The sequence below is a fragment of the Haliotis rufescens genome, unplaced genomic scaffold (assembly GCF_023055435.1).
Source record: "Haliotis rufescens isolate VD_foot unplaced genomic scaffold, xgHalRufe1.0.p SCAF_4, whole genome shotgun sequence".
NCBI lineage: Eukaryota > Metazoa > Mollusca > Gastropoda > Lepetellida > Haliotidae > Haliotis > Haliotis rufescens.
In genome coordinates this window covers 58,088,807-58,106,885 of record NW_025964112.1, presented here as the reverse complement: position 1 = coordinate 58,106,885, position 18,079 = coordinate 58,088,807, and the positions used below count along the sequence as shown (strand labels likewise).

Below are 18,079 nucleotides of genomic sequence, written 5' to 3'. Positions count from 1 at the left end.
TGAGTTACATACGTGGTAATAATGCTGACAATGGTAGTATTCATTGAAGGTAATGTGCACTCATCGCTCCTGACAAACACGTCTTCGTTGTTCACTATTGCTAATGCATTTGTGAGTGAATAAGTCTGGATAAGATAGATCATGGATGTTGAAATCCAAATTTATTCCATGTTAGAATTGCAATCCATGCTTGTCGTTGGCGGCGACGAACGGGGTCGAGTGTTCAGGTTCGTTGACTCATGACTCGGTGCGTATAATCGTATCCCAATTGCGTAGATCGATGCTCATGATGTCAATCACTGGATTACTTCTTCGATAGGCATTTAGAATTTGGAGTAAGGATAAGAATTTATGGATGAACTTCTTTATGGATGAATTACAATTAAGAGCGACGTTTCTGTCTAGGCTCTAACACCGTTATCAAGAAAGTGAAATACAGAGTATGGTTGACAAGTATATATACAGGTAGGTGAGTGAGTGAGTCCCAAACATTCCATGTGGAGTGACATCCCTTGGCTTTACAAACGGCAGAAAATGGCGGCTACGGCAATGTCATTCACTTGGAATTAGCACCCAGAAAAGTTGGCGTTGGAAAGAAATCCAGACCCGGCTGATGCTGAAAATGGATTGATATTAACGTCCTGTGAACATTGGGTGTGTGTTTTGAGTCATACTACGGCTGCTGATGACGGGAATTACCGCTTGAGGCGGCGCGGTTGGATTTCCAGAAGCAATACACGACAGTGTGGAGCTCAGTGATTTCTTTTGGTATGTCGAGCATTCTCTGTTATAGCTTCGAATGGACGCTTCATTTCAAGCCTGCATCATTCACAGCCAGAATCGATGTCGTCAGTTTTCCCTAATGATTTTTAATGTTATTTTAAGACATTGAGGAATTCCCCTGAGTAATTCTATATGTCTCCGCTCGGTTGACAATGTAATCACGTGACATACTGACGTTCATCGGCAAATGAACGACAGTCAGCTTGGCAGTGTTCATCTAGGCGAGGTCACCCGCTACTGTTAATATTACGCATGGAGTATATATGTAATGCTCCATTCAACCTTTTCGTGGATTGTCAGCCGAGTGTTACGGACGCGTGCACCAGAGGTAAGTGAACATTCCCTTTTTACCACAGGTTGTTTTCGTTTACAGGTACAGATTTCATTTCTTCCACCTTCCCTATTACGCAGGGTCTTCTTCGTGTCAGTCCGTGTACAGTAGTCAAGACAACCGGTATAGTTCGATGAGCAAGATTTATTTCTTTGTTTGTTAGTTGTTTGTTGTTTAACGCCGCACTCAGCCATATACCAGCAGCTGCTGTATAACTGTCTGTCAATAATCGGGTCTTGACCAGAGAATACAGGTATTGACATCATGAGCATCGATCCACGCAACTGGATGCATCATGCATCAGCCAAGACAGCAAGCCTGACCACCCGACCCCGTCAGTCACCTCTTACGACAAGCATAGTCGCCTTTTGACGACAAGCATGGGCTGCTGACCCGGATCTTCACTTGTCTCAATGAGCAGGAAGCTCCTTTTCAAAATCAGTTACGAATCAGATTACGAGCTGAACAGGACATGATGCACAAAATAGTTTGAACAAAGATTGTCGTGTTCTTTTATGTCACTACACTTCAAAGGGATTGACAATGGTTAACTATATATAGGTATATAAGTACTTTAAACTTTATATAGTGATGACAATAACATGCACTGTGAATGGATCAGAAAGTGAGTGAGTGAGGACACCAGGGTAAGCATAACTTGCTCTACCGACAGCACCCGCCACTCACAATGTATCTTTCTTCTTTTGGTATGGCGGAAGGCCCGGGGTTCGATTCCGAGCCGCGTCATACCAAAAGACGTTAAAAGATGGTACTTGTTGTTACCCTGTCTGGCGCTCGGCATTAAGGGGCTAAAACAAGGAATGGTCGGCTCGGAGTCAGTATACTGTGTCTGGGTGGGGTATTCATGTTAAACTGCGGCATGGTATCTTAGTGTGCTAGCACTATAAATCGGCATCAGTCCGGACTAGTACAAGCAGCCACACACACACACATACACGTCGCTATATAAGTGCAATGATCTTGGACGCGACGTTAAACCCCATTTCACCACACCTGACATCTTATGGTATGTTTTGCCATTTTTCATATTAATGAGATTTTCAAAATAATAATTACATATACATTAGGTTCTTCGGGATTTGATAATATTCTGCATCCATTCATTGCATTAAAATAAATGAAAAAAAATATAAATACGTCGTTTTGAGAACTTAGCCAATTATGTTAAAGTTGCTATCTGTCTTCGTTCTTCTTACCTGTAAATATTATTTCATGCAGCACTTGATGTGAAACTAAATTGTATATATCTGTACGTGGGCCTGAGTCCTCATTACCGAAAACACTGATTGATTGAATATGTTGTATGGAAAACCTATTTTCATTGTTGGGCTAGGTTACCTGTACATTTAAGCGCACTAAACTGAATTTGGAACGTAACGCGCAGCGTGAGGTTTCAAATGTTAAATTAAGCGCAGGATATTGACGTGTAGTAACAGCAACTTGCATTTTGTAACCTATAATTGTAGATAAAAGTATTTAAATAGGCCTACCAACAATGACTGAAACAAGTTCATTCAATGAATATTTGCTTCCGCGTTGATGCGGCCGTCAAATTGGTTGTAAGTGCTTCAATCAGAGGTCAACCAATTGACGGTAGACCATATCATACTAAACACCGAGTGACATAGTGACAAACAAGTAGCGTCTCTGATCCTTAAAGTGTGACTAACAAGTTCAACTGGTTAACAACAATAATGACACATGGATATGCAATACATGTCAATGCTTGCAGAAGAGTGGTTAGATGGCGACAACAGTTTCCATGTGAACGTGGAATATCTTGATTAGAATATCAATATGGCCAGTATGTGCATATTGTTTCACACTGGTATCGGACGGGTCCAGCATAAGAAATTTAGCCTTAAACTACACAACCCTTTCCATACTCATAGATTAGGTGAAATGGGGTTTAACGTCGCGTCCAAGATTATTGCACTTATATAGCGACGTGCATGCACGCGTGATTGTGTAGCTGCTTGTACTAGTCCGCAATTTATAGCGCTAACCCACTGAGATACAATGCCGCAGTTTAACATGAATACCCCTCTTAGACACAGTATACTGACTCCGAGCCGACCAGTCCTTGTTTTAGCCCCTTAATGCCGAGCGACAGACAGGGTAACAACAAGTACCATCTTTCAACGTCTTTTGGGTATGGTCAAACCACGGACCTTCCGCTCTCCGATCGGACGCTCTACCACTAGACTACGGAGGCGGTCCCATACTCATACAATATCGCTATCACGGCGTGTCAGATTAATGTTGGAGGAAAGCCCGAAGTGATGCAGGTCTCAGACGATTACCACTTCGCTGAAACCCACGACCACGGGTATGGTGCTGACAAACCTAGAAACATAATCGGGGCGAACCGGGATTCGAACCCACAATCTTAGGTTTCTGGCGTACCCAAGGGATGCAACTCTGCACAGCGAATCGCGGCGCCTCAGACAACTGTGCCACCCTTGCCCTCCGCTATTAAGTGAGTGAGTGAGTATGGTTTTACGCCGCTTTTAGCAATATTCCAGCAATATCACGACGGGGGACACCAGAAATGGGCTTCACACATTCTACCAATGTCGGGAATCGAACCCGGCGTGACAAGCGAACGCTTTAACCACTAGGCCACCCTTGCCCTCCGCTATTAAGAAGCAGAGTCGATTGTATTTACTTTTAAATAGTGATGATAACACTGGTTCGCGAAAGGGTGAGCATATCCTGCCCTACCGGTGGCATCCGTCACAAATACAAAGAAGACAATCAATTGGCCACATGACAAGAACATGGTATGTGTATTTCAAGTGAAAATAGGGCATCGGATATAAGTTTTGTCACTGATGCGTCACATATGGAGATTTGATGGTGTACACATTATTTCTTAAGTGTTTATGTTTTGTTTTATTTGGAAAAAACACACTGACTTACTGCTGCATGGAAGTCATCAATCAATAATCCATTAATCAAGGATTACAATTGTTCTTGGCTCATGGGGACGATATGGATGGTGCATGGATTGAAGGCAAAACGGTCATAGATGAAGATTATTATGTCCTTTAAAGATTTATGTTTTTGTGGTATTTGTCTGTATTCTCCCCTCTTTGTCGATTTAGTACGTTGCCAGTTGACGGAAGTTATGGACACAGTTGAAAGTTTTTTTGGTTTCTTGTAGTACGAAAAGTGCATATACCCAATGTATATACCAGATTTTTTGTGACGTCAGATTCAATGAACTACATACTACCTGTGCGTTTCTTTTTTTGAAGAGTGTATAAAGTGCATGTTGGTGGTACTCGGTGGTAATGACGATACACATTTAGTTGAATTAAGCATATATTGTCCACGGCCGTGTATTTACCACACGTTGATCAAATGTGCTGTTTTCATTTAGTGTAGAAAATGGGGCATGTATGGCAAGAAGCATGGTAACGGTTTGAGGTCTTTTATGCGATCTAATCGTTTGTTCTTTGTGACTGCCTACTTATTTATCAGATTCTTCACCCTTTAGGTCAGCACAGGCCCCTGGTAGCCAAGCGCTGGCCGTCAGTGACGACAGAACTGGGTCGGCCATGTGAGAAGGTTGCATGTCATTGTAATCCCAAGTCGTTGAAAGTACATGTAGCGCATATTTTCACTTACTCGTTTCCCTGACCAGGATTTGATTGTTTACAGGCCGCCGTGACGTGATCTGATATCTCGCTTCAAGCCCCAGCTGCAACAAGGGTTTATCTAATTAACCGTCCCAATACATATTTATTCCTCACGAAGGCCCCCTGCTTATAATGTTCTAGCGTAGAAAGTACAGGTTCGGCGCAGCGTGTTGATTGACTGCCAATCCACCAAACACCGCGCGGTTTCACACAGCGTCAGTGCACCTTCATGTGTGACTAAGTTGACACACAAAGGCAACTTACCGCCATCGTGACTTGCAGACTTGCAGCACATTCCGCTTCTTACCGAATAGTAGACACAGTTTCCATGTGCACGTCAGCAGACTGTGTGGAGCTCCAACTATGTGCATCTCAGTTGGAATATTTACTTTGGACCTATTCGTGCTTTATGGTGTTACACTGGTGTTGAATTCCCAGGTCACGCAGTGACAAAGGTAGCGTATACGTATCAATGTATAGCTAGAAATCTAGGTCATCGAATAACTTTTTATACGTGTTTAGTGAATCGACAATGAACAGGCGTCCAACTCGTAATGCCATAGGCAAACTATTTCACACATCAACACGAAACAAATACGAGTATCCGTTACTGCGTCTTTTCTACCACTAGGATCAGGTAACTCAAAGATCATACTTCATCTTTTATTTGTTTTTCGTTTGTTTGTTTGTAGTTTAACGCCCCACTCCGCAATATTACTGCTACACGTCAGCGGTCTGTAAAAAAATCGAATCTGGACCAGACAATCCAGAGATTAACATCAAAAGCATCGATCCACTCAAATGGGATACGATGACATGCATCAACCAAGTCATCGAGCCTGACAATCCGATCCCGTTAGTCGCCTCCTCCGAAAAAAACGTAGTCGCCTTTTCCGAAAAAAACACAGACGCCTTTTATGACAAGCATGGTTTGCTGAAGACCCATTCTATCCCGGATCTTCACGGGTCATTTCATCTTTTAACCTGTTTTTGGTCGAATAATGACGTTTTTGTTTAGAAACTTTTCTCGTGCAACAGTATTGAGTTATGATGAACAACCATCTGTGTGGTTTTCGTACATCTGTGACATACATATTGCGTAAATTGTATTTGGGTGGAAAAACCTATCGACATCCGCTCATGAATAAATTGATGAGAAAACATAATTATAGTATTCAATATTCTGTCCCCGTAGTGGTTAATCTGATTGAAAGCAGTGCCGGGCATGAGATGAGTACATATCGAACGTGCCTTACTCTCATATGAGTTACATACGTGGTAATAATGCTGACAATGGTAGTATTCATTGAAGGTAATGTGCACTCATCGCTCCTGACAAACACGTCTTCGTTGTTCACTATTGCTAATGCATTTATGAGTGGATAAGATAGATCATGGATGTTGAAATCCAAATTTATTCCATGTTAGAATTGCAATCCATGCTTGTCGTTGGCGGCGAGTGTTTAGGTTCGTTGACTCATGACTCGGTGCGTATAATCGTATCCCAATTGCGTAGATCGATGCTCATGATGTCAATCACTGGATTACTTCTTCGATAGGCATTTAGAAGTTTGAGTAAGGATAAGAATTTATGGATGAACTACTTTATGGATGAATAACAATTAAGAGCGACGTTTCTGTCTAGGTTCTAACACCGTTATCAAGAAAGTGAAATACAGAGTATGGTTGACAAGTATATATACAGGTAGGTGAGTGAGTGAGTTGGGTTTACCACCGCTTTTGTAACAGTATTCCAGTTATATCGCGGCGTGTCAGCTTAATGTGGGAGGAAAGCCCGAAGTGATGCATGTCTTAGACGTTTACCACTTCGGTGAAACCCACGAGCACGGGTATGGTGCTGACAAACCTAGAAACATAATCGGGGCGATCCGGGATTCGAACCCACAATCATAGGTTTCCGGCGTACCCAAGGGACGCAACTCTGCACAGCGAATCGCGGCGCCTTAGACGACTGGGCCACCCGTGCCCCCTACAGGTAGGAGGCAATGTTTGTACAGTAGAGTAGATATCAGATGTAGTTATACTGGAGTGGAGAAGACTGACATAAACAAAGAATGAAGCCAGTAATATAAACAACTGTTACAGTATTATGGCTGATTGGCGTCCACTGGGTTTAACAACAATCAAACGTATTACATGAGACGCACGTGTCGCCCCGAAAGGCTTGCAATAGGCCAGTTCTGTTCCAATTTCAGAATAGGCGCGTTGACTCACAAACAAGAGAAAATTCCGGTCAGGTAATATGCATATTAATCCGTGGCAGTTGTGTTATGCTAAGTCAGTACCGCGCCGAGTGTGTGGTATATCAATATTAACTGGGGAAAAAGCTCAATTAAACGGTTATCCACGACCAGAAAGACGTATATGCTGTATCCGATGTACTGATTAGCCATAACTAGAAGTGTGACATTTCGAAAATCATGTGGATATGTTCATGTCACATAAGGGAATTAACCATGAAAACAAAAACCTTCATGATGTTAACGAGGCTTCCATACAGCTGCAAATAAACATCACTGGCAGGCAGGTCCATCCTATAGATCCTAAGGGGCGATCGGGTAGTCTAGTGGTTAAAACGTTCGCTAGTCACGCCGAAGACCCGGGTTCGATTCCCGATATGGGTACAATGTGTGAAGCCCATTTCTGGTGCCCCCGCCGTGATATTGCTGGAATATTGCTAAAAGCGGCGTAAAACCATACTCACTCACTCACTATAGATCCTACAATAACAACTGAACGAACCTTCCCGAATTTCTCTTGCAGCATTGGTCACATCACATAGGACAACGCAGGGCTATAGGGTTAATCCTGCATTTCAATAACTGAACAATACCGACACAACTATTTGTGAAGAAATAAAGATGGAAGTGGAACGAAGTCTGAAAAGACACAAAGGTACGTTTACTGTAATGTTTAAAATTTCTGACAAATGTGTCAAGTCATCGTTTTACCATATGCAAATTTGATATTATTATATTATCAACTGGACAGATATTCGGAGCCTCAAACACTGCAGACACCAGTGGAACGATGGTATGCATTGTACATTAATGGGTATTTAATTATACATTTATTGTCTTAAAATCATGGGTTTGGCAGGCTTAGGTAGCTACGAAGGGATACACCCGAATCGCCTAAAATCCGACTCGCCTAAAAAGATTTTGACCCGACTCGCCTAAATTCGACTCGAGTCGGATTTTAGGCGAGTCGGGTGCAACACGTTAAAAAAAGGAACAATATTAGTTATTCCAGAAGCTGGCGAATCCCTGATTGGTTGTTATTTTCTTTTCATAAAATTGGTATCCTACCTCAGCACTATACACATACTTAAAGGTTACACCAATCTACTCATCACTGTCATTCCGATGGCCGATCGGCTTCATTTTGTTTACTTTGTGTTTGTTAGACTATCGCTGGAAAATTTGTTGTCTGTACATTTCATTCTCTAGCATTTTAATCTTATGCTTTTATCACATGTTGATTTGATAAATGTTATCTCATACGTGTGTGCAAGCATATTCACGTGTTGAAAGTGTGTTAGTAACTTTGATTTTCAAGGAGTAGCGGGGTTATCTAGTACAGTGTAGATATTTCTCATGTATTTGTGGTCATTTTTGCCATCTTACTAATTGTACATATCTGGCTGTAAACGTTTAGTAGAACCTTACGGTAGGCTATGCCGGGCCCTTTATTTGGAAAACCATGTAAGAAAGTTTAGCCTCCATTAGATTCAGCGTCACTTGAGATTGGTATTAACAAAAGGCCAGCTGGTCCGCACAGGACCAAGTCATAGGAGCAGATTTAAAGCGCAAATGAATTCACTCTTTCAGATCATCCACAGGGAAAATGGCGCTACTGTCTTGCCATGCTTCTCTCGGTTGGCATGTTTCTAGGGAGCTGTTTCCGATCGAGTCTCGGCATAACTATAGTGTGTATGATTCGTCATCCCCGCAGGAACATGACCTATGATCAGGATCTTGAAGGTGGGTTATCATTGAAAACATTACCTAACGTGTCTACAAATCATGGTCATGTAAACAACAGCTATGAATCCGGAACAGCAGACAGTTATTGCCATGCTGGGCAATTTCTTAATTGGATTACCAATGATGATGATGAGTACGAGGTAAGTTGTCTTATAGTAACTTATCTGCAACATCTATATACTATTTTCAGGGATTGTTTTAGCATGTCATAGTTCCCGGAATAATGAAAATTATTATTATGTACAGATTAAAAAATACAATGCAGCAAAGAGGGTTTGGATGATCCTGGCACAGTCAGGCTAGTTAGGCTCATCATCAGCCCAAGGCCCTTGTCCCCTCTACACGAAGCCCAGAAAGGGAATGGGACTTCTCCCAGGAAGCGCTGCCTAGTCAAACCCACCCAGAACTTTTCGGTGAAGAATGTGAAGACTCCCTAACACTACAGCCTTCTGCATTTTCCAGATTGTCAGAAGGGCTGTCATTGTCTCCCAATGTCAGTCATCAGATATGGAGTTACAAAACCTCAGGCACCAAGAAAAATGGGGTGTCGGACAACTTGGTTCTAGGGATGCAAGCGTGACATTTCGAAAGCGAGGCCCGCATATTTGTCATGTTTTTCCTGAGCCTCTGTGTCAAAACCATAAGCGGTCGAGACCCTTTATCTTGTCGCTTAAGATACGGTGTTTGTGTCAATGATGGGCATCCACTGACAATGTGTTGGACAGTCTCGTTAAAGTTATTGCATATTCTACATGTAACATTTACATTTTGATGCAAAATCACACACTGACGGTTTCGAGTGGGAAGTGACTGGTCTTGAGCACTTTTCAGGCCAGCCGACTTCATCCAAGCGAAGGACTCTGCAGGGTTGCTGATCTTCTCAACACACTGCACATAAACTCGATGCAGTGGTCGCTCAGATAGCCTCTCCATGAGGAATGCCTTGTTTTATCATGAGTATTGATGCTTCACATCCCCTGTATCCACAAGAGAATTTATACAGTGAAGTCATGGTTTTTGAACATAGGAAACAGTTGCCAAAGCCGGTTTCGAATACCAACAGGCCCTGGTGCCGTATTGGATTTGGACTTTTAATCACCTTTTTCAGGTAACTGGGTATAATGAAAAACAACAATGTTGACATTACTTTGTCATATACATTATTATTGTAATCCCCTACCCATGCGAGGTTGCAGTTGCCGGGTAGAAACCACACCTGTTTCCAAAACCTCTCACTGGAATCCATGGTAGGTCTTTTCTCATGACTGCCATTGGTTGTTTTTAAGTGCCTGTAAAACTGTTTTTCTTTTTCCTCTACTCCTTCTTCTTCATCTTCTGCTTCTTCTTCTTATTATTATCATTATTAATTGCCACATTTGGTATACATCGTCGTGTTCATGTATTAATACAAAGGACGTCTTGGTATTTACAGATGGGAGAGTTTGAATGGAGCAAACAAATTCAAGGAATTGTTCTTGGTGCAATGTTTTGGGGTTACCTATGCCTCCAAATTCCCTGTGGGTTTCTAGCCGAACGATTTGGTCCCAGAAAAGTCATTGGTATAGGGTTTATTCTGTGTTCTGCATCAACGTTGTTATCACCCGTGGGTGCCCGCAAGAACGTCTACATCCTGGTTGGTCTTAGGATTCTAACTGGAGCATTTGCGGTGAGAATTGTCATAATAAATGTATGTTTATTTATGTTTTGTATTATTTCATTACATCAAAACCTCTATTTAGGGCTAGCACCACGTATGTATATATCGTATCTACTTGATGTTTTAGAACCATACATAGAATTAATCCATCTTTTAAGAAGGAAACAATGTAAGTACATACATGTAGTCTCTAAATATTTCTTAGTATAAACCTTTTGCCTTACCTGCCTTTGTGTTGTACCCTAACTGTTTCCAGATTACATACCCACCGCATTGGATTAATGTAGACCCGTGGGCTAGCACTTTGTTGCTTGTCGTTGGAGCGACTTAATATGATCTTTTCTTACCCGTTCACCTTCTTGATTGAGACGTTGCCAAACATATCAACCACGTGAATGAATCATTACCCTTGATGGGAGCAGTTTCTAACAGTCGTGTTTTGTTCTGTTTCTAAGTCAGTGTTGTTCACATCGCTTCCCGCTTTCTGGGTACAGTGGGCACCCAAATCGGAAATCTCGACTTTACAAAGTATCGCATTTACAGGTAAACACAGGCCTCATCACTCTATTCCATTGATGTTTAAATCCTCCTTCTATGCTGGTATCCTGCATTTATCGTATGAAGGATGGTATGGACGGTGCAAAACCTGACCCAATAAACTTGTTCTCACCATCCGATGAACAAGTAAATATAAAGATAACCTACCAAAAGAGGCATGCGTGATTAATAAACTATATATTGTTTAAAGTTACAATACAGTTTTCATAAGGGTATGCAGATGTGTAAGTGTTTCTGTAAACAAAACTAAGGCTGCATTGCAAATAAGCATCGGTGATACCAAATGACGATCGTGGAGTTGGTAATGTCACTGCAGTGATAGATTTTGGAAAATAAGTGGAGTAGATTATGAAGTTCGAATCACTTGTTATTGGCTTGCACTCAGGTTCCCGAGCTGTGGAAACTGGGCAAATTACATTCATCACATCATCACAAAAACTGTCTACTACATTTGCTTATTTCAAACATACCTTGAATGTAACAATGAAAACAGAAAACATTAAGTATATTCCAGTAGACAAACCATCTCCTGTTCTGTCACACGCTTTAATCGTCTTTGCTAAGAAAAAGTGAAAACCAACCGCTTTCAAATATTACTTTCATTGCTTCTTTCTCCTAAATTTGCAGATGACAATTCCCCAGGCAAATAAAAATGCGTTGGTATTTTTCGTGACAGTGTATTTTGGTCTTTGAAAGAGTCGTGCACATAAAAGGGTGTTGAATACGTCATCTACGTCTACAAGTGTGGTCATATTGCTGCAGCAAGGATCACATTCTTGAAGTTAATCCAGAACCTTGTGTTTTTCACACTGTTGTTTTAGTTAGGCAGGGATGTAGAAAGTGTCAATGTTGGTGCCAAGTTAGTTGTAGAACAGAAATTATTAGACATAGAAGTGGTAAAAGAATGCGACAAAAAACTGTTTCCATACTTATGAGACATAACTGCAACTTCATGGCAAAATTGACTTGTTTTGACTATGACATTCCAAGCTGAAATTCCAATTTATCTGCATCAAGAAACAGATCTGCCAGGAGGGGAGTGCAACTGATGTCCATTGGGATGTCTTCTTATTGCCAAAATGTCTTATCCCCTAATTTCACATGTGCATTTTCAATGAGGAAGTCAAGCATTTCATATTTTGTTTTCTCACTAAACCTCAGATGACATTAGCTTTCTTTTGGGGCAAATTGTACTGAATCTTTCTGTCCTCAAAACACTCACACATATGTTATTTCATTTAATACGCTTTAAATCAGGCGAATATTTTGTATTACCCTTTTGTGGTTTATTGATTTACACTTATGTGTGCTAGGTAGTGAAGTTGGAAATGCTTTAGTCTTTCCACTGTCCGGGTTCCTGTGCAGATCTGGCATTGACGGTGGATGGGCTTCAGTGTTTTATGTTACAGGTGCGTATCAGTGAATAATAATTCTGATTCTTTGAATAACATTATTCAGCTCCTTTAACCTCGATAAAGTTCATGTCGCATACAAACAAAGACTCCAGTATCATACACATCGGTTATGAAGCTGATAGTAACACTTACGCCTATACATACCTTTGCAACCATAAGACCGCCTCCGCGGTCTGGGGATAGGGCGTCCGCCCGGAGAGTGGAAGGTTCGGGGGTCGATCCCCGGCCGCGTCATACCAAAAGACGTTAAAAGTTGGTACTTGTTGTTACCCTGTCTGGCGCTCGGCATTGAGGGGTTAAAACAAGGGCTGGTCGCCTCAGAATCAGTATACTTCGCTGAGTGGGGTATACATGTTAAACTGCTGCATGGTATTTCAGAGGGCTAGCACTATAAATCGGCATAAGTCAGGACTATTACAAGCAGCCAAACACACATACACATACATGCATGCTATATAAGTGCAATAATCTTGAATGTAACGTTAAACCCCATTTCACCTCACCTTTGTAAGCATACAGTATTATAATATTTTTGTTATTTTTCGGGGAAACCTTTTAACTTTTCACAAGAACGCTTTATAATTTACACAATATGTACACAGTGTATATACACACCGCAGTGATGTCACATGTCGTATCAGACCAAGGTTATTGCTTTGATTGTATGGGTACATACAGTCACATGTTTCATCAAATACAGGTGGTCTCGGGGTAGCATGGTCTTTATCATGGATGATTCTATCACGTGATAAACCATGCGATCAACCATGGATTTCAGAGGAGGAAAAAACCTACATAGAACAAAATACCAAATCACGGATACGGGAAGAAAAGGTAGGACAAATACAATTAAATTAAAAAACTAGTCATTTGAAAGCCAAGCACGACTTCATCTTGTCATATGCAGTACCGACTTTGCTATGATTTGCTATTGCGTGTGTATTGATAGAAATATAAAGGGAGTGATTTACAACGAAGTATAATTTCAGTGGACCTGAAAACATATGTTAATGTTCCTGCTTACCAAAAAGACGTCACACGTCGCAATGTGTGCAATAATCTTGGACGTGACGCTAAACTACATTTCACCTCACCTTAGATGATGGGGCATTGGTGGCCCAGTTGTCTAAGGCGCTGCCATTTTACTGTGGAGAGTAGCAAAAACCTATGACTGTGTGTTAGAATCACTGTCCGCCCTGGTTATGTTTCTAGGTTTCTTAGCATCAAACCCGTGATCTTGGGTTTCACCTAAGTGGTAAACGTCTGAGACCTGCATAACTTCGGGGTTTCCCCCCACATCAAGCTGACACTGCGTGATATAACTGGAATAGTACTGTTAAACACAACGGACTCCCTCCCTATTAGTATATGTTGTCCAGCTGCTAGTGTTGCTATTCTCATGCCTCGCTTCGTCAGAAACAATTGCAAAGCATTTCCACTTCATCTTAAGAATCCACTTGATCGGGTCCGGTCACGGCGAAGACCCGGCTTCGATTCCCGACATGTGGACAATGGTTTTAGCAAACGATTTAGAAATATTCCAGCAACATCAGGGCTGGTGACACCAGAACTGGGCTTCACACTTTGTACCCATGTGGGGAATCGAACCCGGGTCTTCGGTGTGACGAGCGAACTCTTAACCATTAGACTCCCACACCGCCCTTTCCTCGTCATGAAAAGTGTTGGCGTTCTGTCTCACAACACCGTCTCCGCCTCCTCACACCGCATTATAAAAACGCTATTGTTGTATGATATATTGTCAATTGTATCGATTCGAAGTTGGTTATTATATTGACTATCTTGGTAAAGACTGGTTTATGCACGACTTGGTGTCGATCGTATCTAAAATTTAAAATCAGGAAGTTTTTATGGGCTCATGATGACCTGAACGCTGAGATCATTTTTGGTACCGGTCACAATGTGTGAAAAACCAAAGTCACAATAATTATGGCTATAGTGTAAACTTCATTGGCCTATATAAAAGCTTTTATCTCAACAGATAAAATCAAAATGTAATTTCAATTAGTACTGGAAGTTAGTTACATTGTTAACATGATATATTCTATTACTCGTACTTTATTTATACAAATGTGCACACGAAACTTCGGTGTTCTCTGTAGAAGATACCATGGGGTGATATGCTGAGGTCGAGGGCGACGTGGACGTTAATCTGCACCCACACATTGTACAACTACGCCTACTACATGCTACAGCTTCAACTTCCAACTTACCTCAATGAAGTCATGCATATCGACATTCAATCGGTAAGACTGAACTTGCCTATTACAGATTTTAATCAGGATATGATCTAACTACCCCTTTTTCCAAAGAATGTAAACGCTATTCATTTATTCGTTACATATACGTTATATCATTAAGACGATTAAAACATTCAGGAATTTGGTTAAACATGCTGCATGTTACGAGTAATGTAAGACATGTTTACCCGATTTTTGCGAACACTGATTTTCAATGATCACTTCATATAACTATCATCATTATTTTGCCTTATGCTCCCAGTGGAATCTGTATCGGCTGATAATATCATATTATAGACTGTCTATTCTCGGGCGTTGACGTTTTGAATTTAGATGCTTGTGAGAAGAATAAGGCACTTTTTTTCAGGACAAGTATGGCGATTTTGAATTGTTATGTCGAAAGTACATCTACATCGTATACACCTTTTTTTTTATCGATAGTATCTTTATTGCTCTTTTTCATTTCAGAGTGGTGTACTTGTTATGTTGCCCTACCTTTGTAGTGGTCTCTTTGTATTTCTGGCTGGCTGGCTGGCGGATGCACTTATAAAGAAGAAATATCTCTCACGTGACAACACAAGGAAGCTCATGAACTCTCTAGGTACTAATTGCTCTAGTTCTCGTTTCTTGTTGTGTTTAATCTGTGTTAACGTTAGCATGGTGTTTAAGAGGCATTATTGTCACAATTGATCTCATAAACTGCCGGGCAAAAGAAAATGAACACATGGAAATTGGAATAGATCAAAACATTTCAAACGTTATCAAAAACGTTACCAGGATGAAAACAGTCGCCTTAACACTGCAAACGTAAAGGCCATATCGTAACTATGATAACCACTTCTCGTATATTTCATTTTTAGCCACCATCAAACATAAGATTAAAAAACACGTAGGTAGTAGTGCTTGCAAATGTTAATGTTGTCTTTGAAATTTATCTTTGAAAATTAATTGAACGTTGCGTCCCAATATTATTTTTATTATCATGATACAGGTATATTTGAAGTGACTGCGAACATCAGGACAAAACATGTGACGATAACATACCTTATTACATGAAAGATTCTGGAGACACACAACTTCACTCACATGGACCATTGTTTCTTCAGCTTGCGCTGTACCGGCAGTCCTGATGATCACACTGGCAAAGCTCGACTGTAGAAGTCAGATACCCGCAGTCGTATTGCTCTGTGTAGCAGGGGCATTGAGTGGACTTTCCTTCTCTGGAGGGTTTTTGGTGACCTTTGTAGAGATCGCCCTTGCCCATTCTGCAATTCTCTTCGCCGTGTCTAACACCATTGCCAGTATACCAGGGATAGTGGCGCCCTATGTTGTGTCACTACTGACTCCTACAGTGAGTATAGATACCATTGCATTAGGGGACGGTGTTAGCTAATCTGAGCACACTGTTCGTGTGAGCCTATGTCAGGGCATTAGCCGTCTATACATTTCTGATAAGATGAGGCTAATAACGTTGAAACCTTTTGTGAATTATGGTATATGAAGAATGCCTCTGTGCTCAACGTCTGTCAACCCAAATTTGAACATGATAGGTTAGGGCAAGTTGTGAACACACATCATATTCACAACTGATGTTTCGGACCAGGCTATGATTATTAATATGATACTTTCTATATAACTGGACCAGAAACACTGTAACCAGCCTTTGGTGTCTACATTTCACAACTTCTGAGATTCTATCGAGCACGCTCTCTCTGAAAAGATTTCTAAGAGCGTCATAAATCTCCTGCTAAAATGCTGTTTGATCAAAGTTACAACACTCATCTCCTTAGTAAAGTTTTCGAAAGTTCTATGGTAGACCGGTGGAGGGCATTTCCAATTGTATTTTAACCCCTACCATATGTTTCCCTGGGTTTTTCAGGTGTACACTTGACTTTATTTTGCATGTGTTTGTGACGGACGGGTGGGACAGGATGCGCTCACCTATCGCAAACACCTGGTATCATCACTGTTTGATAGGGATTCATCAACATGCATATGATATAGTCGGAATCGTATTTTGAACTATGTTTTTAGTAGAGATGGCTTATGATTATGGATAGGGTTTTGTTGTGTATATAATAACACATCTTTACAGAACGTTTTAACAATGACAAAGTGTCGTTATTTCCCCATGTTTCCCCAGGGTTCCCAGAGTGAGTGGCAGTCTGCATTCTACGTAGCAGCGGCTTTGCTGCTCATGTCAACCATTGTCTTCCTGTTTTCTACGACCACCCCACAACCCTGGGCTCTACCTCCTGTTGACGATACAACCACAGTGGACAGTCTTACTGAGGATCGCACTGAAGATAAATTATAACCCTGGAGAATCCTTTGATATTTCTGTAGTTACAGTATATTAGATATCTCCAAACGATTTTGAAACCTGAACAACCATCGTAGCAACATCAAAGCATTTGACTGGCACAGAAACCCTGTGCAGAATATTTAATTAAATTCAGTGAAACAGCACCTGCTCCGATCACGATTTCTATTCAAACCTCATCTTCTGGGAGCTTTGTTTAGGTTGAACCTATATTTATTTTCCTGATTATACTAGATAACTGCAAGTGTATCCCATCATATAATTTCATGGTTATAAATAACCCACTCATCATTTATTCCAATGTTCATGCTTTCAAGTTCACTATTTATGTACTATTTTTTATAATTTTAAACTTCATAAGTTTTGAACTAAAATGCTCAGAAAGATGTGAACGAGTGAAAGACGTGGGAAGTCTGCATTATGAAACGATGTTTTAGTCGCACTCACAAATATTCCAGATATATGGCGGCGGATTGTAAAGAATCGAGTCTGGACCAGACAATCCAGTGATTGACATGATAGGCAGCGGTCTACGCAACTGGCATATGCGAGTCAAGTCAGCGAGCCTGGCCACCAGATCCCGTTAGTCGTCTCTTACAAACATGAGTTGCCGAAGACCACTTCTAACCCTTGTCTTCTCGGGACTGGACTGGATGCACAGGACTCGACACGTTCTAACAGACTCAATACTGATACGAGGGATGCTGAACATCCGTTGTAATATTTGCATTCAACTCGACGATAGTCAAGTGGATTTTGTTTTGTTTGTTTGTTGTTAAAGCGTTTAGTTTGTAAATTTCACAATCACAGAATATTAAATGGTTTATTTATATAAGAATTGCGAATACATATGTGGCAGTTACAGGTTTTGTTTAACTGTCAACTAACCAGTAGTATATAGTGTATATAATACATAGTGAAGTTAGTATTAGTATTAATATTAGCATTAGTTATTTGTGTCAGTGTTAGTATATAGTATATAGTGTATATAATACATAGTGTAGTTAGTATTAGCATTAGTATTAGTATTAATATTAGTATTTAGTATTAGTAACGAACCGGAAGAAATATGTCCGAGAGAA

At 40.8% G+C, this 18,079-nt stretch overlaps 1 protein-coding gene across 4 annotated transcripts; it reads left to right on the top strand.

The window, feature by feature from the left end:
- Positions 1-426: 426 nt before the first annotated feature.
- LOC124114256 (uncharacterized transporter slc-17.2-like) lies at positions 427-17,832 on the top strand. 4 transcript variants are annotated; one of them, XM_046474807.2, is made up of 12 exons: positions 427-1,111; positions 6,996-7,037; positions 7,564-7,695; positions 8,631-8,926; positions 10,219-10,452; positions 10,899-10,986; positions 12,315-12,410; positions 13,117-13,250; positions 14,537-14,680; positions 15,143-15,275; positions 15,781-16,025; positions 16,818-17,832. In XM_046474807.2, the coding sequence occupies exons 3-12, from the start codon at positions 7,662-7,664 to the stop codon at positions 16,989-16,991; spliced, it is 1,578 nt and encodes a 525-aa protein (XP_046330763.2). In that variant the 5' UTR covers positions 427-1,111; positions 6,996-7,037; positions 7,564-7,661; the 3' UTR covers positions 16,992-17,832. The 4 variants fall into 4 exon arrangements, with proteins under 4 accessions (XP_046330763.2, XP_048238204.1, XP_046330764.2 ...); XM_048382247.1 differs by lacking the exon at positions 6,996-7,037; XM_046474808.2 differs by lacking the exons at positions 427-1,111; positions 6,996-7,037 and adding an exon at positions 5,005-5,234.
- The last annotated feature ends 247 nt before the right edge of the window (positions 17,833-18,079 follow it).

What these genes read in the sequence shown, in the direction of transcription:
- LOC124114256 (XM_048382247.1), top strand. Translation starts at nt 7,662, where the DNA reads ATGGAAGTGGAACGAAGTCTGAAAAGACACAAAG. An exon ending in AAGTCTGAAAAGACACAAAG is followed by an intron (nt 7,696 to 8,630) that starts GTACGTTTACTG and finishes TCACTCTTTCAG; the next exon opens with ATCATCCACAGGGAAAATGG. An exon ending in TTCAGTGTTTTATGTTACAG is followed by an intron (nt 12,411 to 13,116) that starts GTGCGTATCAGT and finishes CATCAAATACAG; the next exon opens with GTGGTCTCGGGGTAGCATGG.